The 24,016-nt window shown below is 42.8% G+C and overlaps 7 protein-coding genes across 7 annotated transcripts; 3 read left to right on the forward strand and 4 right to left on the reverse strand.

Moving 5' to 3' along the window:
- Positions 1-264: 264 nt before the first annotated feature.
- EAE97_004262 (uncharacterized protein) lies at positions 265-2,936 on the reverse strand. The gene is made up of 3 exons (XM_038874774.1): positions 2,454-2,936; positions 2,133-2,381; positions 265-2,076 (listed from the first exon to the last, which is right to left on the reverse strand). The coding sequence occupies exons 1-3, from the start codon at positions 2,796-2,798 to the stop codon at positions 1,651-1,653; spliced, it is 1,020 nt and encodes a 339-aa protein (XP_038734218.1). The 5' UTR covers positions 2,799-2,936; the 3' UTR covers positions 265-1,650.
- A 2,529-nt stretch (positions 2,937-5,465) lies between these two features.
- EAE97_004263 (uncharacterized protein) lies at positions 5,466-5,738 on the forward strand (the record flags this gene model as incomplete). Its single annotated transcript, XM_038874775.1, has 1 exon — positions 5,466-5,738. One exon carries the CDS (start codon positions 5,466-5,468, stop codon positions 5,736-5,738), a length of 273 nt encoding a protein of 90 aa, XP_038734219.1.
- Positions 5,739-6,963: 1,225 nt separating this feature from the next.
- Positions 6,964-9,670, reverse strand: EAE97_004264 (uncharacterized protein; the record flags this gene model as incomplete). Its single annotated transcript, XM_038874776.1, has 8 exons — positions 6,964-7,127; positions 7,219-7,743; positions 7,791-7,944; positions 7,996-8,047; positions 8,098-8,138; positions 8,293-8,423; positions 8,522-8,745; positions 8,799-9,670. The coding sequence occupies 8 exons, from the start codon at positions 9,668-9,670 to the stop codon at positions 6,964-6,966; spliced, it is 2,163 nt and encodes a 720-aa protein (XP_038734220.1).
- A 447-nt stretch (positions 9,671-10,117) lies between these two features.
- On the reverse strand, positions 10,118-12,689 carry EAE97_004265 (uncharacterized protein). The gene is made up of 2 exons (XM_038874777.1): positions 11,895-12,689; positions 10,118-11,767 (listed from the first exon to the last, which is right to left on the reverse strand). Exons 1-2 carry the CDS (start codon positions 12,299-12,301, stop codon positions 11,281-11,283), a joined length of 894 nt encoding a protein of 297 aa, XP_038734221.1. The 5' UTR covers positions 12,302-12,689; the 3' UTR covers positions 10,118-11,280.
- A 2,732-nt stretch (positions 12,690-15,421) lies between these two features.
- On the forward strand, positions 15,422-17,352 carry EAE97_004266 (uncharacterized protein). Its single transcript, XM_038874778.1, has 3 exons — positions 15,422-15,551; positions 15,652-15,928; positions 15,984-17,352. The coding sequence occupies exons 1-3, from the start codon at positions 15,519-15,521 to the stop codon at positions 17,042-17,044; spliced, it is 1,371 nt and encodes a 456-aa protein (XP_038734222.1). The 5' UTR covers positions 15,422-15,518; the 3' UTR covers positions 17,045-17,352.
- Positions 17,353-18,624: 1,272 nt separating this feature from the next.
- EAE97_004267 (uncharacterized protein) lies at positions 18,625-22,122 on the forward strand (the record flags this gene model as incomplete). The annotated part of the gene is made up of 6 exons (XM_038874779.1): positions 18,625-18,783; positions 18,896-19,018; positions 19,069-19,119; positions 19,172-19,976; positions 20,036-21,834; positions 21,937-22,122. The coding sequence occupies 6 exons, from the start codon at positions 18,625-18,627 to the stop codon at positions 22,120-22,122; spliced, it is 3,123 nt and encodes a 1,040-aa protein (XP_038734223.1).
- Positions 22,123-23,129: 1,007 nt separating this feature from the next.
- Positions 23,130-23,837, reverse strand: EAE97_004268 (uncharacterized protein; the record flags this gene model as incomplete). The annotated part of the gene is made up of 2 exons (XM_038874780.1): positions 23,130-23,683; positions 23,744-23,837. The coding sequence occupies 2 exons, from the start codon at positions 23,835-23,837 to the stop codon at positions 23,130-23,132; spliced, it is 648 nt and encodes a 215-aa protein (XP_038734224.1).
- Between the last annotated feature and the right edge of the window lie 179 nt (positions 23,838-24,016).

Here is a 24,016-nt window from a genome sequence, read left to right on the forward strand (position 1 = left end):
GATCTCGGCAAGAACGACTAGGCTACCACTACATCTAACGGTATGAGATGTATTGCTATTATGGGGTTTGGGACACCACAGATCAAAGAGTCTGCTGGCGTAGTTGGTGGAATTGTGGATCTCTGCTTTGGTAGGGGAAAGCAAAGTGGAGGATTCAACTTTGAAGCTCCACTTGTCGGCGCCGTGAACAAAATCCACCAGGGGGTAGATAGACATGCACGGTTTAAGACAAAGTTGGGCATTGAGATTTCATTGAGAAGGCTTTGTTGATTGGAATGTGTTTTTTGGTGAATTATGTTGAATTTGTATTGCTATTTTTCGAAATTTTGAGTGAAAGAATATGCTTGCGGCCTATAAGATCAAGGATATGGGTAATGTATCGCCTCGTGATATCTGCATTCATTTCAATGAACATTTTAGTTGGGATATGAAGGCAATTCTGCAGGCGAATATCAAGAACATCAATCCCCGGATCCTGCAGCAATCTTGAATATCCAAGCCATCCCTTGTTCGGCGAGGATATTGATATTACTACCTAATGAAGATGTGGCAAAGAATAACGGGACAAACATCTATCATTGGTTATTCGCATTTCTGTGTGGGGAGAGGAACAATGCCATTCGACGAGACGGTGTTTGATGCAATGCTGGCCAGACTATAATGGAAGAATTTTTCAAGTGCTTCTCCCGAGTTCCAGCGATGGATGATGTAATAACATCCGTTTTACCAACCTCACCCTGGGCGATATTCACACTCACAATCAGAGGCCTTAGATCTGGCTCGGCGAAAATGACATATTTCCTGAGCCAGCACTTGGATTTCTTTCCACCATGGGGAACAACACCAAGGATCAAGACTTGACTACGTTTCGAAGAAAAGCACGCGTGGATAAGAATGCTCTTGCGAGAGAGCTAGACTTGTCAAATCGATATTCATGAAAGTAGTAACTCAATACTGCGTGGGACGAAGCAGAAAGTCCAAATCCCGAGGGTTGCACATGTGTGGGAGTGGGAGATCCCAGTTTCAAGTTTGGTGATTCAATTGTGGCTATAGCGTGATCACCGGTGCCTTTTGTGGTGAGACAGAGTATGGATGGGTTGTAGAGCCCTGTAGGGAGGTGTTTATAGATGGGATTATGTGTGAAGAGGCGATAGAGGAAGACGAAGAATGGGGAGAGATCATCTTGGAATAGTATAGAATGGCTTGCATCGATGAATCAGAACTGTAGGATTTCCAGTTTGAGCGGCTGAAGTACTGACCTAGCTCCAGTGAGTTAAATTTTCGAATATAGGCCCCAGTAAACCTACTCGGGTATGTGCATCCAGAAGTTGCAAGCAAAACGCGAAGCAAAGAGGAGAAGTCGAGACACCTTGAACGAGGATCATGAATTTTGTGACAAGTCAGAGGTGAAGTGATACTTCTCACCAAATTTAATTCCTCTGGTTTGGATTTTGGTTTTCTGGAGTTGCGATGCTACTATGCAAGGGGAGTTCGTTTATTCCATTCCCCTACTACCCCGCGATCTCCTGAAACTGAACTTTGTTGGCAATTATAATGTTCTTCGGTGTTCTCAAATCTCCGCATTATAGTTTCAACCCCTACATTTCCTTTCACCCATCTTATATTTCCAGTACATCTCTACTCCTCCGTTCATACCAGTACACCATCTCCCTCCCCCCAGCACCTCCTAAATACCCTGTCTCTGTGCCTCTCAAGATTTCTCCACCTGCCCACTCCCTCTGCCAACCTCTTATCACCCTTCCCCCACCCCAACCCCTCATCACCCAATAGCCACGTATAAGCGAAAACGCTCGCATCAAAGAGGCCCGGCGCATCCCCGGAAAACCATTTCTCCTCCCCAAGTAACAAACTGAGTGCTTCCCAGGCTCTGTCCGCCTCCCTATAAATCATTTCCTGGTCAATAATCTCCGCGCTCTTGCGCAACTCAGATTCGGCTGCGGAGCGCAGTTGGTGGGCCGTATAGAGGCGAACTGGGAGAGAGGAGGATGCCGGGTCTATGTAGAGGGGAGCGGCTATCGCGCGGAAGTTCGAGGGGGTTAGATAAAGAGAATGTAGCTTGGGAAGGTTAGCTGGGTCGTCAAGTCTAATATTGGGCAAGCAAAGAGACGTACCCAAGCATTTCTAATGTTATAATCGATTAGAGCTTGATAAGCTTCCAATTTCCTACTCTTTGGTTCGGGGACTTTCTTTCCTTGTTCCTTTGCATATTTCACCAGTCCATTACTCGGTATTGGAAGGTAGCCATCTTGTGAAGAATTCGATTTGATGCCTGGTAAGAGGAAAGGTAGGACACCAGTAGGTGAAGCATGATTATTTGAAGAGACAATATTATGATTAACTCCTGCGAGATTTAAAAAAGTCTGCCCATACCGTCAGCCTCGTAGTCTTGCATTTGATATTGCTTGCTTCAATTTCTACATAGGTAGACATACCTGCCATTTCAAACATCCCGGATTAAAACTTGGTCTGCCTCCATTCTCTTCCTCGCCCTCTCTACAGAAGATATATAAACTGGGCAATCTAGCATCTCTATCATTCCTTCTACCCTTTGCCCCAGGACTCCTTTGTGGTAATTCGTTTGCTGGATATGTAACAACAGGAACTCTATCAAACAATTTCTTAACCGGTCTAGGTATACTGAATAAATCCTTCACGGCATTTGTCTGTCGAGTGAAGTTGGATTGATTGTATGTGGTATCTTTCTGGGCAGTCGAGGCATCCTTTCTCTCATTCTGCTTCGGCCTCGCAGACGAGGTTGTCTCATTTGAAGGAGGCATGGCTTCCCTTCCCTTGCCAATCTCGAATGGTTTAGATAGAGTCGACCAGGGTAATATCGAATCAGAACAATAATGATCGAGTTAAGTTAAATCCGTAACAAATCCGTGACTATGACTAGGTACCTTGGTAGTTTCGGCGCGTCTTCCGATAGTTTCCTTTTCTCTGATGGGATGGGACACAAATGGGACACAATTAATTTCATTTGCTTAATTTTTTTCAAATTTTTTCTGGATAGCCGCGACATGGCAAATTTCAATGCGAAAGAAAAGGGCCGAGGAACGGCAAGAACGGAGGATAGGATAAGACAAGGCACCTTTGCATTTCGAATTAGATTCAAAGGTCCATAGGTCCATACAAGTTACAAGTTACAAGTTACAACTCTTCCTAGTCCTGGTGAGTATGAGCTGTTAGTAGTAACTTAGTACCAGGTACGATACGATACGTATATTTACCGGAATGTACACCTAAATGCCGAAGTATCTCCCGTTTTTAATTGAAGGAAAAAATGGATTTATCCGTAAAATGTACGAAGTAGGAATACAATTCTAGGTTCTAGGTACCTAATGAGTGGAGTGAGGGATTGAGCGATCGAGAAATCAATATTGGAAAGATATGATCTCGTGAAGAATGTCGAGAATTATCGAGTATGAAAGCTACACAGTAAGTACTTGGTGTGGTCCAGTCCCATGTTACCACCGAAATAGCAACCTCCACATATGTATATATATATATATATATATAAAATGCATCTCTGGCGTGAGAATGATGGAATGATATTGGATGAGATGAACTGCCTTGGAATCTTTTTAAAGATCTTGGATGCATGAACCTACAAGGGATGAAAAAGAACCTCCGAATCATAAGAAATGGGTCTTTGGCTCAGGTACGATGCGTACAGAATGCATGTAAGATTGTTTCTGACATGCAGGATAAAAGTGCTAGTATGTCAGTGTGAAGGAAATATATCGTCACATCCAACAAGGTCATTTCCATCATAAGCGCAAGTGAGACAGATAGGAAAGAAAGATGAAAATATGTATAGTTATATAAAAGGGGGCAACAATTTGATAGCCGAATCTTTCTCGAAAAATCGTCATGCTCATACTCTCACACTTTCATCCTCTCATACATATACATACTTGCTACCTACATACTTACCACATACATTTAACCTCTTATCCGACCTCGCAACATGGAAATCGTTGTACCTCGGATGAAAAGAAAAGAAACGTATGATCCGTTTCGGTTCCACAGCGATAAGGCTCTTAGTGACTCCCACTCACGGCAGGATGAAATATTAACCCGAGAGAAAATGCTTACGAAGTGGCTAACTCTCGACTAACTCGATAGTGATATGGGGAAATACTATAAGCGGATTAGCTCTTCGATAAATTGGTACGAGTACCTTGCAATTGCGGAGAAAACAAAGCGGTCTCTTCTCTTTGCCCATGTCATAAATTGAGTTAGCAACATATGTACCAAGGAGTAGCCGATAACAAATACTTTGGTAAAAATCAAATGAAAAACGGTTGTGGGATATTTCGAGACAACAACCAATTAGATTTGAATTTACCTTCATAGAGAGGAGATACTTATGAGACAATAATCGATAACCCTGAAGTAACCCCATTCAAAATCGTAACTCGGATGATGATGCTCCTTCGCTGTCTGTCTAATTGTCAAAAATGTGTTTACCGAAAGGAATCCCTTCTGAATCATTGAGACCCTTGAGAATATCATATCATATTCAACCCACTTCCAAACCTTGCTTGCCTTGTTGAACCCTTTCAATCCGAAATTGTGAATAAAGAAAGGAATTTCGTTACTTGATCATCTTGAATCAAATATTCAACAATTCCTTCTTGTCCTCAAAGGAAGTCACTTGAAACAAAGGACCTGGCTCAAATCATCATCACCCATATCTCGACCGACCTCTTTCAATCCCACATCTTCTCCAACAACGAGAAATCTACCGAGTACTTAAGAAGCACTCCGTGCCCGCTTCACGTTACGATTACCATCCCACCTCAAATCCAAGTTACCTTCCTACCAATCTTCTACTCACCCAGCCATTTCACCCCTCACCTCCATCCCTTTAGTTCAAATTGACATCTTTGTTTCTGAATATACTCTCACACTATCTCTTTCGAAATTGACACTTGACGCATCCTCTCGCCCATCGTCATATCGTAGGCCACCAATCCGGTATCAATCTACGTACTTCGAGTCAAGCTTTCTTCGGAATCTCTTGTCCAAGTCCCAAAACAAGACCGATCGTCATATACGATCCAAACCATCTTCGATTCCCACAATAAGTCCGGGGTTTGAGTTTAAGATTACCCAGTCGAAATTCCGCAGGAGAACCACTTGAAGAATTTTGAGTCTTAGTTCGACCGAGGTATACACATTTTGGGAGTTACAAAAAATACAAGAGCAAAGAGCGAGAAAAACGAGCGTGGATTCATACGTTACGTCGTTCAGATCATACAGATACTTGAATACCGATTTATACATATATACATATTTCTCCTACCGAAAAATAAGAGAAAGTTCCTCATATTAAAAAATCTGCCCTTCTAACCCCGCTCTTCGTTCCAAGCACAACAAAGAAAAATACACTTTTCTATCTACCTGCAACCAACCTTATTTCCCTAAAGAACGCAAAAATGAACGCCCCTCTCACATCACCAACCCGCACCACCTCCTCAGCAACTTACTTCCAATCCTTCCCAACGGGCCCCTCGAAATCCTCCACCTCCTCCTCTTCCTCCAGCGGCCCAACATCCGCACCTCAACCCCCCGCACCCCAAGCGCCCCAGCGCTCCTCAAGTCAAGACGAAACCTCCCCGTTTCTCAAAGATTTCAACCTCGTCGCCGAAGCAGCCAAGAGGGCACAAATGGCATGTCTGATGCGAGATATGGAGGGCTGCGGATTGTAGATTTTGGGAACACGGAGAATGCTGGTGTCGATGCGCGTGCGAAGATGTCGATGTGCAATGGGTAGCACACCTACCCATTGATGCGAATCTGCACCAATCAATCGTCCAAAAATGGAGTGTTGAATAACTCGCACTGCGAACACAAGATGAAACAGGAGAGAAAGAGAAGAAGAGAAGCGATGGGTAAACAGAAATCTATCATCTAGATACTGTTCCCAGTGCACAAACCACACATCTCGCTTCCCTTCACTAAACCCCTTCATCGACATTTACACACAATTTCGAAACCTCAGCACACACCACATCACTTACTCCCCATCCACTCCACCAACCAACCAACCAACCACCACTCCTCAAAATAACGAAACCACGAGTTCAAGAAAGGCGGCGACGGCGGCGGCGTTTTGGCATCTGGCATCTAGGATATAGCATTGAGCATATCAGGACCACACATGGTGTTTCTTGGCGTTTCCTTTCCTTTTTCCTTCCAATTTTCATTATCATTATTATAGCATTGATTGATTACTTAATTCAATCCAATCCAATCCAATTATTTTCCAAAATTTTCCACCACGAAATTAATAACCATCTGGCTGGTTACCTACCTTTCCTATTTATTGTTATTAGACAAGAGGAGAGGAAACGAGAGACGACGAGGGGGAAGAGAGATGTGGTTTTTGAGAAATCAAATGGGAGTTCGGGATCACATACTTATATACTATCATCCCAGATCATAATACCAGAATATTTTACACGCAAAAACTGCTTCTTGGTTTGAGATAGCTATCTAGTATTCACTTTTGAGATTATGTGTACATCAATCCGTCCCCTATCCTCCCTACAAGCAAGTCCTTACCTCCTCTCCTGATCACACATCACCAACATATCAAGTAACATAATATTATCCCCCTTAGAGATCATACCGTGAATCAAAGCCCTCACCCCAGCAAGGATATTATAAGAAAATCGTATTCACAGTAGCCACACAGTCATGTATTCGAACAGGTATATCCTCGCTCTGCAGCTAGGTATGACTTTATTAAATATAGTATATCATTCCATATTGCTAATCATTAATCATTCATATAACCACTCCGACCTTCATTGCTCACTCCGATCCTCAATCTCCAATCCTTTCCCTTATCCCAAACCCATCCGAGAATACTCTGCTCGCATCCTTTCCCGAAAACTTTAGGCATTTTGTACAAGCATTTCCCCATTAACCCTAACTATGATTTCTACTTGCGCCATCATTCCTCCTAGGTCTCGTATAATTATCAATATTAACAAAAGCCCCCGTTCCGCCCGATTCTCTAAGGTCTTCTAACAGTACCGTGGTTTGTTGGTAAACACGTTCAAGAGCCGCTGAGGACGATTTGCCAAGGGAGACTTTTGTCTGTGTTAGCAATTAAGCACACAAACAAGAAAGTGAGCACTAGCGATTCTTCAACCTAGAATGCAAGTGAGAGAGGCGACTTACGAAGAATAGCAGAGTTCAATTCCTCTGCTACAGCAACCCTTCCACTCGGATCCAAGAGATGGGAGACGGTTTTCTCATTGATAGGGTCTTTGTATGCAATCAACGAGAAAGCATCTTCCAAAGCTTTGCTGACCTCTCTTCTTGGATCGTCCTTGAATTCTGCTTGAAGAACCTGTCCATATGATAATGTATCTGCTAGCAAATTCTGATAATCGGTTTCAAAAGTATCACCGCCGTCCGTTTCCATTCTATCCCAGTTGTTGGCCTGGGGTTGATGATCATCCAGTTCCATATCATGATTTATAATATCATCATACCAATCCCCTTTATGCGTCGAATTCTTCTTCGATATGTTGGTAGTATTGGAATTATGCATTTCTGCCATCTGTCGAACCATTTCAATGAACTTGCGACATCTTAATCGAAAGTAAACATGTTCGTTGTCTTTCAGAACTTGAGGATAATATGCGTTAGTGAATTTGAGGGCCTGTTCAACATCCCCTTCTAATATTGCTGTGCGTATGCCTGTATAGAATTAGTATTGAAATCTGGCATTGGTCGGGAATACTCACGTTGCCTATTGCTAGCATCTTGATCATCTTTGATATCGAATCCTGGTATGGTAACATTAGGATCCATGTTCAAAGCCTTCTTTTCAGAGTGAACTTCATTCGCAAATTCTCTTGCCGTTTCGACATAGCCATCGTGTGTTAGAAATTGTAGAACCTATCCGGAATCAGTCATTAGATGGTGGAACGTCTTGAGAGTAAGTCATACCAAAGATTGGATCAATTCCGTTTCATTCAATGGTGGTTGAAGTTTTGTAGTACTAAGACAAAGTTTAGGATCCCAACAAGCTACAGGGTCGAAATGAAGTACCTGGTGGAAGCGATCTCATTCTTAATCCGACGTTCTTCGTGCTGTGAAAGTGTTAGTTCACGATTCCACTGTGAATTGTCTTTTTAATTTTTTTGGTGCGCGAGTGGTCCGAAATAAACGATGCATAGCAGACAAGGGTTCTTATGATGCTCGGAGCTCAAGATGCGAAGACATTATAGAAATATTTTCACTTACCAAAATCATTTCATCTATGTTGTAGACGAATGGACTTTGCCCGAAATTTATTCTAATATGCTCGCCGGGTTTCTTCATACCTACAGATGGAAAAAGCTCGCCCCTTCCAGTTACATCTCGGAATGCGATACCTTGAATAATGATATTAACAGGCGCTTCAAAAAATAAGAACAGTGACAATGGAATAGAATCGAGTTGTAGCATGAGGAAAAGTTTTACCAATACTGACCTAAATGATCTCCATTCTTTGTGAAGAAGGCAACACCAGTTGAAAAGTTGACTCCGCAACCTATTACATCTTCTGTGGAAAATGATGGGCCGTAAGCTTTTCCAACACTTGCACCAGCATACCCATGGCCATCGTCACCATGATATGCCCAAGAATCAGGTTCCCATCCCGGTAATCTTGATAAGGGTATTTTTTTGGTAGAAAATCCAATACCAATAGAGCTACTAAGGTGAGCGTTAGCGAGGCTCCAACTATGCAAATCAATTGGAAATCATACTCTTCTCGCTTCCGCGACAAAATTGTTACCTCGAAGTAATAAATTCCACACTGGGGAGGCATGGGGTGATCGGATCTGATGGCAGATGCCTCATTATCTCGATCGTTCATGGATTTCGGGCCCGTCAATTTCACTTCAAAGCCGTCACTTGTGACTTCCAATGCTCCAAATTTGTCTGTTGTGCTCCATTTACTTGGCAATGGGGATAAGGTTTCATCTTCGATGAGGGGAGTTTTTTCGACGAGGTCATAAGGTCTACCTCGATGCGAAGGGACCATCTTTGCATGTAGATTAACACTGCTAGCACTAGTTGATAGAGAATTTGGTTGTGATGACGGGGCTGACCCATCTCTATGCGCCAGGACCTTTGCCTTGTGCGCTTCCTCTAACTTTTGCACATATTTCGATCCCCTCAGATACGAGGGCACAAAGAAATGGTCCGCATTCCCACCAAATCCACCGTACCCATGCCCGTTCGGGAGTGAGGAAAACTCATTTGCGAGTGAACCAAAAGCGCTTGAGAAACTTGGCAGTTGTCCTCCTCTACCCCATGATCCTGATCGTCCTTGATTGACCCCGCCATTACTATTTTCCTCATCAAACCCAGCGAATGCCCCATATCCGTATCGCCCATTATAATTTGGATCGTAGTAAATGGAATCATGTTGTTGATTCAACATGTGTGTGTTCGAATTTAGGAGATTCGCGAAATGGCCGGGTCTTGAAGGTTGTCCATATTGTTGAGAGTTCCCGGCAGCTATACCAGATACAACAGAGGCATATGAGGATCTTCGAGGCATGAAACCGGGAGCTCCAGTAGGCATGCCGGAGTCTGGAACCCCCGGTGAGCCCGAAGGATATGAGTTTGTCATTTCGAAAGTATGTAGACAGTAGTTAGATTGAGAGAAAAGATTCGTTGTCGCTGTGAGTGTTTAGAAGTCGAGAGCGTTGTTGGTGTATGGAGGTTGTTTTGTGTTGTTCTGTTCCTTGAGCTTGAGGTTGCAAGGCGCAGAAGCTGTGTTTATTACCTATCTGCAGCTCTCAATTCAGCAGTGAATGACGGATTGGATCAAGGTGGAGACGAAATGTGATGTACCAGTAGTAGTTGGATTGTTTCATGACTAGCGAAATCTCATTAAGTATTTAATGTGGTTGAGTTCACGATTCACATCAGAATCATAGTTCTGAATGTTCAATTTCTTATGAAGCTTCAGTTTGTAGTTTGTACGAATGATAAGTTGTTATCGAATCTTTAATACATCAATGTACGGTAGCTGGGTAGGCTGGTAGGTAGGTTCCTCGAATGTTGCCATTTGTGGATTTCATCATACGTGAGCTAATCCCGTTATGGTTCGATCCCCGATGACCGGGGGTGTGATGGATTTCATCATGAGGAGAAACATTTATTACGATTCACGAACTTCACTGATTTCTATCATTTGTTGCTTATGAACTAATTCACCAGAATTCGAGAAACATTTATTATGATGGGACACTATGAGCGGTGTGATAACCAGGTAGGTAGGCAGGTAGGTAATTAATTAATTAATAGAGCTAGGTACCTACATACATACACAAGCTGAACGATATCCTCTCAAGTGTTCAATATACTTTTTGAAATCCCTACTTAATACAATGATAGAAATCATCCCGAAGACACAAGACCACAATGTATTGAGATTCAAACCCCGTTTGAATGAGCATAGTTCCCAGCCATGTCATTCATATCGTTTTACTTAGCATGTACATGCATTACCCAATCGAGGTCGAATCTTTAAGAAGAACACATCAGACCGATCAGACGAAAATCAATGAACGCTCATCTGAACTTAAATAATCACATTATCAATTATTTCAATTTGTATACAAGCTCAAACAAACAGACCTCTATCATGTAAATATTCAAGAATCACATGGATATCTGGGTCCCTTATAAGAAATAAGACTCGCCGTGAACCGATGACATAAATGGACAGCCAGTCGAAGCTACCTTTGTAACAGTACAAGCTACTGACGAATTCACTCATCCGTCTGCGAATAGCTTGCCATCATGGTTGGAACTCTGCACGGGAGATCATGGTAAGGAAACACGTGGATTGACCCTTGTATGCCCGGTCAGGCTGTGAAAGCAAGAAAGTAGTCATAATTTAGAATTGTTTAAGCAATAATGCGTGAACCCAAAAGGCCGCGATATGCTATATTAACACTCTCCTGCTTGGAGGAAACGCCAGAAACACCATTGCTCTGGCGGAATTTATTTCCACTCCATCCCATTCCATCCACAACGCCCCAAATATTTTCCCAAAGCCCAGTAAATTGAAACCAAAGAAAATTTTATACATGTCTTGCGTTGGTGACAAAGCAGGGTCGTTTTGTAATCCGGTTCCTTGAAAAGATTGCCCATTAATGAGAAAGAAGAGGTTGACCGGGTAAGATCCGGGTTCTAATACACGGTATAAAAGATTAAGATAGATGGAAAGTATTAGGCGGAAGCAGTGATCACCGCAGGAGACTGAGTTTGGTCTTGAGCGGATGTAGGTGCAACGGCAGGTGCAGAAGTGGAGGTAGATGTAGAGGTTGGAGCTGGAGCTGGAGCTGGAGCTATAGCTGGGGGAGAGCTGACGAGGTTGGTAGCATCAACATCCATCGCACTCGTGCTCTTCTCACTTTCAACCTGGCTGTTTTCCTTGTTCTCCTTGCTACTATCACCAGTTGACGAACCTTCAGTACTGGGATTAATTGACGTCTTAGGAGGGGCTCTCCATCTAGGAATTTCGATAGGGATACCCGTAAAGGTTTTGATGATGAAGGAGCGCTTCTCCCATTTGCGACAAGGTTTACCAGAACGATCGAGGGCACGTAAGCCAGCATTGATTGCGCCTTGGTTGGCTTTAGGCCCAAGCCGATGGGAACTGTTTCCATTGGACGCCCTTGGAGTACTTCCGTTAGGAGCAAGTGTGCCATCATCCCTAAGATAGAGTTAGCACATGTAAAGGAAGATAACTGCGGAGCCCGGCGTTCTCTAGAGCATTGATCCACCCGGCAAGAGATACAGCATTGAAGCTCGACGACAGTGAAAGGGTGCAATATACTTACAATCTTGCCTTCTTCTTTGGACCTGGCTTGCCTCTAGCCCTAGGGGTTGTGTCTGATCCCAAGGCGGCAGTAGAACTTCTCTTGACGCCAGCCTTCTTCTTAATTGCTTCCGTCGGAGGGGGCATCGATGATGAAACTGGTGTATCCGTACCGTTTGGTACGGGCGTATTTGGATCCGACTCGGCCTGAGCATCGCCATTTTGACTCTTTGCGACAGGCGTAGTAGTTGGAATTGTTGATGTGGAATCCTTTGATGGAGAGTCTTCTTTGATCAAAGATTGGCCAACACCCCTTAACTTTGCAGGAGATAATTTGAGAGTAATGATCATAGAACTCTTCTCTCTCAGGCCCGACGACTTTCGTCGTGGAGCAGAGGTAGTCGGCGTAGGTTTGCTTGCTGAAGCCATGATGGAGAAGTCGTGGAAGTTGTCAGAGGTGAATGATTGAAGACTGGGAATTGACGGTCGCAATAATTAGGGTGGTGAGGTGTTGGATGTGTCAAGGAAGGACGTATTGAAGCCTCGAATCAATAGTACAGTATGGATATGGGTGATGGGTTATGATTTGGGAGGTCAAATGTTGATGATATTCAACATACTTCGAAAATAATTTAAGGTGTTGAGTGTGAATAATTTCTTTTTGGTTGAATTGAAAAACGAAGTAATAATAAGTTGGAAGGAAAGGTTATGGGGGTATGGAAAATCATGATTAAAATTTAAGAGCAAATGGACTTGTCTCGTTTTTTTTTCCCCTCTACTATACGCGTTGAGTGAAGGCAGGCTGAGAATGTTGGTGCTCTTTCACCCAGATTATTATTAGTTCAAGTTGAAGATACTACGCGAAGTCGGGGTTTGTGGCTTCCTTTGTTTTTTTGGCTGCTAACTTATTATTACTCGTTGATATGATGGATTTCCTTTACATTTTGTATTTTTGTATGTAGTTATTTCTTTTCTTTATCACTTATCAAGAATTATACATATAGTTATATATTTCTTTTGAAATCTGATATTTTATACGGTATTCATTCATTTTCTATTTCCAGCTTCAATGAATGAATGAATGAATCGATCCATCCACGAATACCTGGGTAGATGCCGTAAGTAGTATGTATTAATTCATCGTTATCATCCATTTCCAGTTTCAGTAAGGTACTACGAGGTAGGTAAGCCTTTTCTTTTTCAATCTCCTTATTATTCCTTCCTTCCGTAATCCCTGGCCTGACCATCGAACATTGGATGCTTGGAAAGCAGGAGAGGTAACGCCGAGATGGACATCATGATCAAACTTTTTACCACCGGTACTTGGGTCTTCATAAACCCCATCTCCATCCACGTAAGTATGAGGGAGGTAGTAGGTATATATATATGTGTGTATATCTACATATATTGAGCCGGTCGCTTTTCCACTCATTCCACTCTCTCTCATCGCATCCCTCAATCAACGGAATCTCACGTCATGAGCAAGACATTGCTGGAAGGTAGAGACGACAAGAGTCTAAAAGAAGGGGCCGCCAATCTAATGGAAGTAAGAACAGAGTGAGTGATAAACTGGTTTTATTACTATTCATTACTATATATATATCTTGACTTTTAACTTTTGTCTTCGTCTTCGTCTTCGTCTTCGTTACAAATTTCCCTTTGCTCCGGATAGTCAAGTATTTCCACCATGTGTCCGCCCTCTCCCCTCTCTTTACTCTACCCTAAGGACATCTCGGTCATTCTTTCCGACATTGTTTACCAAATTTGTAACCCCCAAGAAGTATCAAGAAAGAATTTTATCCACCACATAAGGATGAATACCAGGTATCTGCACAGACAGAGTGGCGCCAAAGATCAAAACCAACTCATTCTTTTTCACCAACAATAGACGAGGCTTGCAACATTATACAATCCCCGGAAACAGCAATTTGATGTGCGTACCATCACACCCATTTATCTTGAGCTATTGGGTGAAGAGATTGCGAGGGTGACCCCTTTCTTCTTTTTCTTCCTCCTCCTCCTCTTCTTCTTTTAGACACTGGATATTGAACAGGTGGCTGATCATTTAGTTTTTTATCGGATCATGAGCATCATGATCCGATGCATCCCTCTCTATCCGTCACATTGAAATTCAAGATTCAGGTGATGATTTGGGCTTCGAAATATAAGCATTGCCACGCACACCTGAAACCATGAATTATTCAAAGCAGAGAATTTGGGAATTTAACCAAGAAAGGTATGATAGCATTAACTAGCAGGAAAGCAATGACAAACAAAGGATAGCACAGCACTGCTTAATCCTTTGATCAATCCTTTTGTAGATGTTCCGCTGAAAAATCGTTGCGTTGGTGATCTGGAGATTTAGATATGTCAGATAGTTTTGACATTAATAAATCATCGGTCTGTTATACTTTTATTCTAATATTTATCGCTTTGGATGAATAGGTTGGAAGTCGAAATGTCTACAATCCATGATCTCACAGAGATACACATCAATCAATCAATCAATCAATCAATCAGGCCAACTCATGTTGGACAGCATTTATAGGCAAATTCTACTTGTCGCATACAGCATTATTTGCATTTATCATTGATGGTTACCCAGCATGCCCCATCATTTGATGTCTGTCTAAGTCACAGTGTTGGAACAATTTGACCAATAATGTGTAATGAAGCAAACATGGACGATTTCTCATGGGCGTTGCTTGAATGTCTTATTTGGCTTCAGATGGTATGTCGGTCAAAAACTCTAGTCTCATGAGGTTCGCTGGAATACACATCAATCATCTTCAAGATCCAAAATCTTCGTTCATGTCACATAATCGATACCGTAACTCAAGACATCACAGTATTAACATCGTTGGAGGCGTCTTCGAAGTACTGAATACTAAAAACGGCAATTAGACACCGATTCTATGAGGAGATTTTGGTTGAGAGGTTGAAAGAAATGTTGTCCTGCGGACAGCAATGTGAGTGGAAGAGGTGGTTCCTTTGTTCCTTCGAGATTGTTGCTTCATTGCGTACTGTCTTTCTATGGTTCTCTGTTCAACACTTTCATCGGAACGATTCAGAGATATAAAATCACTATGCCATTCGGTACTGGGTGGATAAACTTCTCGAGTCTTTCTAACCAAACTTTGTGATGTCTTGGCCGATTTAGATACTTGGGTATGTAAAGAGAGATCAGGTAAAAAGATGACGAAAATATAAAATATTTGGTGTTCAGTATCGTCTGTAGATATCACTGATATTGCAAGTAAATGACTAGCATTTCTAGTACTTATTAGTGATGATGTTCATTGAGTGGGATTAATGCCCAGGCTGATGATAAAGTTAATACCTGATGATGTTCCAATACCTACTAGGTACCGGCTTAAAGAATACCTCATGCTGATTGGACAAACTTGAAGGGAATCACATGTATTTCGCTCAGCCACAAAGCGGAGAAAATGTGCCACAATTGCAAGTGGGGTTACGACAGCTTCCAGAATCTGATTAGGCAAGAAACCATTTATCTATCTATCATCCCTAATTAGCACCATTCCTAAGATCTTGAACACATTTCTATAATTCATATACGCACGCTACACCTGAACTTCTTCTTCTCAATAGCCATTTGACAAAGGTGACTTCGGTACACTACAAAATGTCTACACCAACAAAAAAAACAGAGAGCCCTGTAAGCTAATACATGATACATTCCTTGATTCCACAACTTTATGCGTTATTCCGACATAGATTATGAAATAATTAATTCCTAACTCACTTCCTTTTTTCAGAGTAGAAGCCCTCCTCCAGAATCTCCAACCACTGTAGCGCCATTCGATATGGACGACGATGATGCACAAGAAGGTACTACTGGCGGAGATGTACCAGCATCGAACAATAAGAGCGCAGATGAGCTACCCCCGCAAAAGCCTCCGCGCCCCTTAAGCCCACAACAACAAGCAGAGCATACTCTGAAAGAAGCTTTCCCAAGCATTGATGCAGCAGTAGTCAAGGCGGTTTTAATTGCTAGTGGAGGTCGTGTTGAGCCTGCTTTCAATGCTCTTCTGGGTAGGCTTGTATTCCTGTCGCATTATATCACATTCCTAATACTCGATATCCATAGGCATGTCAGATCCAGATGCTGCGATTGAAGTTCCCCCTCCACAGCCCCCTCGTCCCCAGGCGCAACGAGTCGGCTCTACTCCAAAATCACAACTTGAATCAGATGAACAATACGCACGTCAACTTGCAGAACATTACGAAGGATCATCATCATCGTATGGCCCACATGGAGCTCGAGGCGGTTCCAGGGGTGCATTTCCTCAAGGTCGCAAACAGACTGGATTGAAACCAAATGAAATGTACGGCGAGGAGGATGAACATAGCTTTTTCGATGATGATCTCCCAGTTATCAAAGAGAATCTTAGAAAGGGGTTTCTTGAGACACAGAGTACAGTCAATGGTTGGATTACCAATTTGAAGAAGAAGCTTGATGGAGATGACACAGAAGAGAGACCTTCCAATCAGGGCTACAATCCCAGTCAACACACACAGTATCGCTCCCAGAGAAGCGGGGAAGGCAGACAGAGTGGGGATTATAATCGATATGATGCAGATCCTCAGGTTCTCGGTGACGATTTCGCTGGAATTCAGCTCAATGAGGATGGCAGTAGACACGAAGGTAATGCTTCTCGCGCAAGCCAACCTTCAAATGCTTACCATCAACCCTCTCCTGCAGCCCGCCGATCTACACGTCCACTTGCAAATCCCGATCTTTTCAAACCTACCCCTAGTGCTCCAAAAGCTGAAGGTCGGAAGGTATCATTTCAAACTGCTACGGTGGAGGATGATCTGTACCGCACGTCACCCAAACTCGGCGGAAAAGAAAATGCTCCATCAGCCAAACAGAGCAAATGGCAACCACTGAATGCAATGGAGCCCAGCCCCATCGGCGACGCTGATAACGACCATGACCCATTCAGCCTTGGAGATAGCGAGGACGAAAAGGAGTCTAAAGATCGAGTTGGTGGCAAAGAAGTCCGTATGGATGATGCGGAGAGACTCAAGAAAGCAGCAGCTGAAGCGATGTCCGAAAATATTGTTGAGCCTGCAAAGAAGCCTGAACCAGCCGAAACATCAGGTACGAAGGATAAATTGGCAGCGGAGCTGGCTAGCAAGCCTTGATTGTTGAAGAATCAATTATCCTAATCTCAAAACTTTTTCAGAGGGAGGTTGGATAATCTTGTTAGTACTTTCCATGATATCCAAATTGATTTTATTGCAAACTTGAAATAGCATCTATCATGTCTCTCACCGAAGTCAATGTACGCGAGATTATGCCGCTCGAGTATTGCATTGAGGTCTGACTTTATAAACTCCCGCTACTTGTACCTCGATGCTGAAGAGTAGTTTACAACGGCCATTGTCACTTGGTTAAGGGACATGGCAACATCATCCAGACAGGCCAATTCAATAATAATAATTACAAATTTTGACACCAAACGTTTCTACATTATTACCTAAAAATTGCCCACCCGCTATGTTTATACGAGATTTAATGATGCCGATGGTCGACATATCCCAGTGACATTCTACTTAGATAATAATGACTTGTTAACTTGTCTCATCTTGCAATTCAACATTTGAGAGTCGAGTCTCGACGTCCCCTCACCCCACCCCACCTTTCAACAACGGCTCAGCATTCTTGAGCCTTGCGTTTTAGCACGTGGGGTAATGATTTGCTAGGAATAGCTCATGAATGGCTGTGAAAGGTAGAGAGTACGAACGTTGCATGAAATGAAAACCTATCGATCGGTACCTGCCGATACTTTCCTGTAGCTACCCCGTTCTCTGGAGTCTCAGCGAGTAAAGTAAGCAGAGACGCAGACGATGATAAGCAGCGACAACAAGTCAATCAGCGAATCAACTTGGCTTGGTTAGAAAGTGCCAACTATTTTCCGATCAAAGCCTTTATAAATTGAAACCGTGCTAGATCATTGATAGTTAAGACAAAGTAACATGATCGACATCCAATTCCAAGATCATAGAACTGTCAACACTAATAACCATCTAGGTCCTCAGCTACTACCATCTGCCATCTTCCATCTACCAGGTGAAAAACAAAAAGCATCCTTAGACATTTACTGTGGGTGTTGGTTACTATTGCCCCTCACTAGTCCTCTTTTGGCCAAACCCTTCTCTGTTCGAGAGCTCTCAAGGGAAATCCGAGAAAAAAATAAAGTTGATCATTAAATACTGGACATCCCCAACCTGCATCAATTTTCGATTCGATATACAAAGTACTCATTGAATCTCGAGGATTGTTTTCATGATATTAACTTTGCAGACTCACATCACATCACAGCACTTGAAGACTTTCTTGCACGACTTAACTTTGTTTCTTCACCACCCACTAGGATCTTTCCCCCCTCTGATCCGGCCAACTTCTACTATCATATCAGGGTAGCAAGCAATACTACGGTACGGCGATCACCACAGCTCTCTTGCAGGCCCACGTGTGTCACACAAAAAACGTTTGGTTTTGATCATCTCCACATCTACTACCTTACAAACACCACACATACTCAACGTCATTTCTTGTTGGCTTATGAATGTAGCATTTCGCATGAGATATAGTCATGATTTGCATGTGATCTGATCGACCTCCCGCAACCTACAAGCCTTCATCTGGAAAGACCTTACTTCTTCTACCAGTCAGTTCTGTTTTCGTTGCTTTGGGACTTTAAGACTGCAAGCAGTCTATCATGTACGTCTCACCCCAGATTCAAGCCGTTTCGCCTTCTCTTGAAGACATAACCACTAAACTCTCCCTGCATAGGAAGTTTGGGAAGCAAATCCAAAAGAGGCAGCTCGAAGTGCCCGAGTATGCAGCTAGTTTCGTCAACTATAAAGCTTTGAAGAAGGTTCGTCTCAAAAATTTCTTAATCTGGAGCGCAACAAGTAATAAGCTCTAAGATTCTGGCACTTGCGATAGTTTGATGAGAGAGTTCTTACCATTGACTAACACCACGATAGCTCATCAAGAAACTTTCTGCTACTCCCATAATTCTTGCGCAAAATGAACTCCACCGTTCGGCACCGGTCCTTGATTCCCAGGCCGCGCTGCAAGCAAATAAGGCTACTTTCTTCTTTCAACTGGTACGTTGACCTCCTTTCTGCAGACACAAGTTGTGCTGATTATTCAACAGGAGCGAGAACTAGAGAAAGTCAATGCCTTCTACCTCCAGAAGGAAGCTGAGGTATGTCATTCATCGAACATGGGTCAAAACGCCATTTGCTTATTGAGAACAGCTTAAAATCCGGCTGAAGACTTTACTGGACAAGAAGAAGGTTCTTCAATCCCGCAGTCAAAATACTTCAAGAAGATCTGCCAAATTTACCACTTTGGAAGAAGGTTTCCAACAATTTGGTAATGATTTGAATAAGCTTCAACAATTCGTCGAGATCAATGGCATGGCATTTTCTAAAATCTTGAAAAAATGGGACAAAACTTCCAAATCGAAGACGAAGGAGCTCTATCTTTCGAGAGCTGTTGAAGTACAACCGTTTTTCGATGCTACTGCTATCAGCGAACTGTCTGACCAGGCCACTACAAGCTTACAAGAACTTGGAGCTTGGTCCGAAGGCGATAATGTTAACTTTGAAAGGAGTCAAGAACATATTGTTAGCAGTCAACATTTATTGGGGACTGACGAAGGCGATGCCGATACCTTATTATTGGAAGCTGTCATTTCCGGAAATCTTGATTCTTTGAAAGATCTCCTTCAACGTATGAATTCCGCAGCAGGCCCTAACGGTACTAGGGATCTGGCACTGATGGAAAGAATTACTCGAACATTCCTTGCAGCGATTAATGAAGGCCCCCAGCAATCATTACAATTGCTTTTGGATACTGGCTTGGTCGATGTACAGTCTGAAGATGATATAAATGAGCGCAATTGCCTCCATCAAGCTACGATTTACGGAAACTGTTTTGTGTTGACCGTTGGACTTTCTCAGGGAGTGACTATTAGCCGAACTGACGTATATGGGCGAGTACCATTGCATTATGCATGTATGCATGGTCGACTTGATATGATGGAGCAGCTGCTGAATGGTATGTCGGTCCATGAAATGCTGCCTCATTTTCAAATACTGATGACCTTACTACTACAGCGGATCATTCTACCATTGATCTAATAGATCATGACAATTTCACGCCTCTTATACATGCAATCATCCATGGCCATATTGAATGTGCCCAGAGGCTGCTTGCACGATCTGCCAGAATTGACCCGGTATCTGAGGCAGATCATGTGCCTTTGAACCTGGCTTGCGAAAATAGCTCCATCGCAATCGTCGAACTTCTGCTTAAGCACGGCGCCAAAATTCTTCCAGATGCTGAAGGTCTATATCCCCAGCATCTTGTTGCACGATCTGGTCAGACACCGCAATTACTTCTTTTATTGAAGAGCTATGGTGCGGATCTCAACCAAATCGACAAACTTTACTCATGGACACCACTCTTTCACGCAGCTAGTGAAGGGAATGTACCATGTATGCAAACATTACTGGATGTTGGAGTCGAGACTCATGTTCGTGACGAAAAAGATCTTTCCGCCATGTATTATGCGGCATGGGAAGGGTATCTCGAATGTATGAGGCTCTTGTCCTTGATTCCGCAGCCACCTACTGGTGGGAAGGCCATCGCAGTACCAATCATTGGATCTACAATGGGAAGCAGTGCTCCTATGCCAATGAGCATTGATGCTGATGGTATCCCTGACTTGGAATTGCCACCTCCTATTATTCCATTACGACGATATGGTCATAATTTCCTCGACACGAAAACCTTCATACAAATTAGCTTTGCGGAAGAGAATGGAGAGCAACCGATGATCTTTTTCCATGGCAGCAAATATCCTGCAGCACGTCTCACTATTTCCTCCAAACTTTCAGACTTGATACCCAAAAACATTTTACTCCCCTTCCAGGAAGATACCCGACTTGTTTCATTTCAAATTGATAATTTAGATTCTTTCGCCATCGATTTCGATGTTTTCCCCACATACGGTGCTAAAGTCATTGCAAAGACAGTCGCATTACCTAGCACATTCCGAGCATTAGAAAGCAGTTCCGGCCGTTGTTGCTTGCCACTATTCGATCCACGCCTAAGGGCCATTGGTCAGATTACTTTCAATTTCCAAGTAATTAAACCATTCCAAGGAAAGCCACTGGAAATCACCGATTTCGAAACGTACTGGAAAGCTACGAGCCAATTCGATTCTAGGCCAAGTGCTTTCATCACCGGATCTAGTTTATCTGGAGATTATATACAACTTTTCGTTCAGCATACTTGTGATGGGGTCCCAGTTCTTTGGCCACGCTGGAACATTACCTATAATGATATCGAATTTCCAGTCTGTCGCCTGACCTATGCGCAATTTTTAAGTGCAGGATCAGCCCAAAGAAAATCAACTAGGGGTTTATCTGCTTTACCTGGAATGCCTTTAGCTAACATTACCGAAATCCATGATATACTTGCAGCATCGACTGTATCACTGGAAGATGCGCTTTCTCTACTCCCAAAAGGTATGCATGTTGACCTACAAATCTTATATCCAACCATGGAAGAAGAGAAAGTCATGCAGCTTAGCCCGACGGTAAACATCAATGCATTTGGTGACGCCATTCTCAGAGTGGTTTTTGACCACGCAAGAACTCTCCGAGAACAATCCCCAGATGCAATGAGATCGATTGTTTTTAGCTCATACAACCATACTGTCTGCACGACTCTGAATTGGAAACAACCTAATTACCCGGTATTCTTATGCAATGATCTGGGCCGTGAGAGGGAACCAGGTCAACAACTAGGAGTAGAAATTAGTGGAAGGAGAACTACTTCTATCAAGGAATCGGTTAGGGTTGCAAAGAACAATAATTTCATGGGCTTGATTTGCTGTTCCAGACTTTTGGTATGTTTTTTCTCTTTGAGAAATCCGCCTCACCTACAAAATCCCATCTCGTGTTTCTTTGCTTTTACTTGCACGATGAATGATTAATTAACACAAAATTAGGATATGGTACCAGCATTGATCGAAGCCATAAAATCACAAGGACTTGTTTTGGTGATTGATAAATCCGCAGAACCGGTCGATGAGAAGAAATTATTCAGTGATCCGTTCCCACGTTTGCCAGATGGGGTTGATGGGGTCCTGAAAGCAAACGGCGTGTTAAGATTTAATGAAAGCATTGATATGTAGGTGGCTGGGTAACGTAGCTTAGGTGATGGGATTACTGGAGATCATGAGCGGGAGTGAGTTAGCTTTGATGGGAAGAATTGAATTGCAAAAATCGAAAGAAGGAAAAAAACTAGAATGTTGAGTCCTAGTACTTCGTGGCAGCACTCGATCTCGTAAATGCTTGTAGATATATAGAAGAATAGCTATGGCTACGCATTCTAGGTACACGCGATGTCTGTAGATAATCATTCTCTCATTCTTTCATAATCCACAAAACCAACTGTGTTCATTATCTTTCCCTCATTCATCTTCTCATCCGGACTTTTCTTCTCGCCTAAATAGCCCCTGCTAACCCTCCATTCATCTAGACCCAATCTGTACTGTCCCATTCACGCCCTCTTCCCTCCCAAAATTTCTCTCACTATAACACTTTCAGCCGAGAATCCTCTAAGAAAGACACCAGAATCCGTATGCTGAGCAAATTACTCGCTGTTCGCTTCCAAGAACAAGGGGTTACCCGAACTTCTCCTTTCCTTCTCGCTAGCAGCTCAGCTCTGTGAGTGAAATGCAGTGGTGTTTTATTCGCAGCGTTCTTCAGATATGCAATATTGCATGCAAAATGGGTACGTATGTTGTTCAAGAGATAGATATATGTGACATGAAGTTTTGCGATGCGGAAATGTGGTATAGGATGTTTGTAGCTTCATCTTGCGCTTCTCTTTGATCCACTGGAGTTTTGGCCTTGAGCTTGTAATTCATATGTTCGTGAGCTCGCCATTTTGTAGAAGGAATGAGATGATGTTATTGGGTGGAATGAATTGATACAAAATAGGAGGTATTCAATTCTTGATACTGGAATCGATAATCTTTTGAGTATTCGCTTGGTCTTTTGAAGGGATTGTCGCTGTAAAGCTTGACATCTCAAGCCAAATTCAAGGAGGCAAAGAAGAACAACAGTGTCAAAATTTGAAGAGATAAAAGTATAGAATATAAGTATTGAGAACAATATCGGAGGTATGTAACACTCTTCAAGCTCCCTTGTATCCATATCTCAAACTCCCCAGCTCTTCTTCGGGGTTTACACTCCCCATTACGGTTTTCGCTAAGAGTACCACGGCGTAAATCCCCAGGGGTAACCATTCGAACCCAGTCCACCATATATTGGTTTCTGCTTCGGACATTCTGGATCTGGATTGGTGTTTGGACTTGATAATCGTTCCAAGAATTCCTAGTATAAGACTGAGGACGAGATTGAGGATCGGAAGGTAGGTTTGGAGTGGCCCATCGTCTACGCTATTTGCTCCCAGCACTCCTATCTTTGATCGAGGGAAATTTTCAGATGGCTGGTTGATTTTATCGAGGAAAGAGATCGATGTTTTCTCCGGAGGTAAAGAGTAAATGAGGAAAGCGGTAGATAGGAGCGAGGTGATGGAGAGGATGCTGAGGAGAGAGGTAATTGGAGAAAAGAGGGTGAGGAGGTAGGGGATAATGCTTATTAGAGGGAGACAGAGAAGGAAGCGCGTGTAGATATTATTGTATTTTGTATGAAGGGTCGCAAGATGTTGAATTAGGTTGTCTTGTTCTAGAGGGTGAAATGATTAGTTTTAATATTTTAAAAGACGAATCGCGGGGTCAAGCATACCTTCTTCATCAAGAGCTTCGGGTAACGAGTCATCGGAGTCGTTATCTGTGGGATATCGAAATGTCTTGCGTAGACGCGAAGTAGTTTGCTCCATCTTTTGCAACAGGTTCAAATGCAAATTTGTTGTAGAAGATCTTGATCAGTATCAAATAAACTGTCGGGATAAAAGATGAAGCTGGAACGGGAGCCTTGCACATGCATAGCTCTCAGCCTCGCATTTGAGCCACACTAAACTTTTTAGCGGGTCAGTTCGAATCGCACGATTAATTCAAA

Source organism: Botrytis byssoidea (genome assembly GCF_014898295.1).
Source record: "Botrytis byssoidea strain MUCL 94 chromosome Unknown BBYS_007, whole genome shotgun sequence".
Taxonomy (NCBI): domain Eukaryota; kingdom Fungi; phylum Ascomycota; class Leotiomycetes; order Helotiales; family Sclerotiniaceae; genus Botrytis; species Botrytis byssoidea.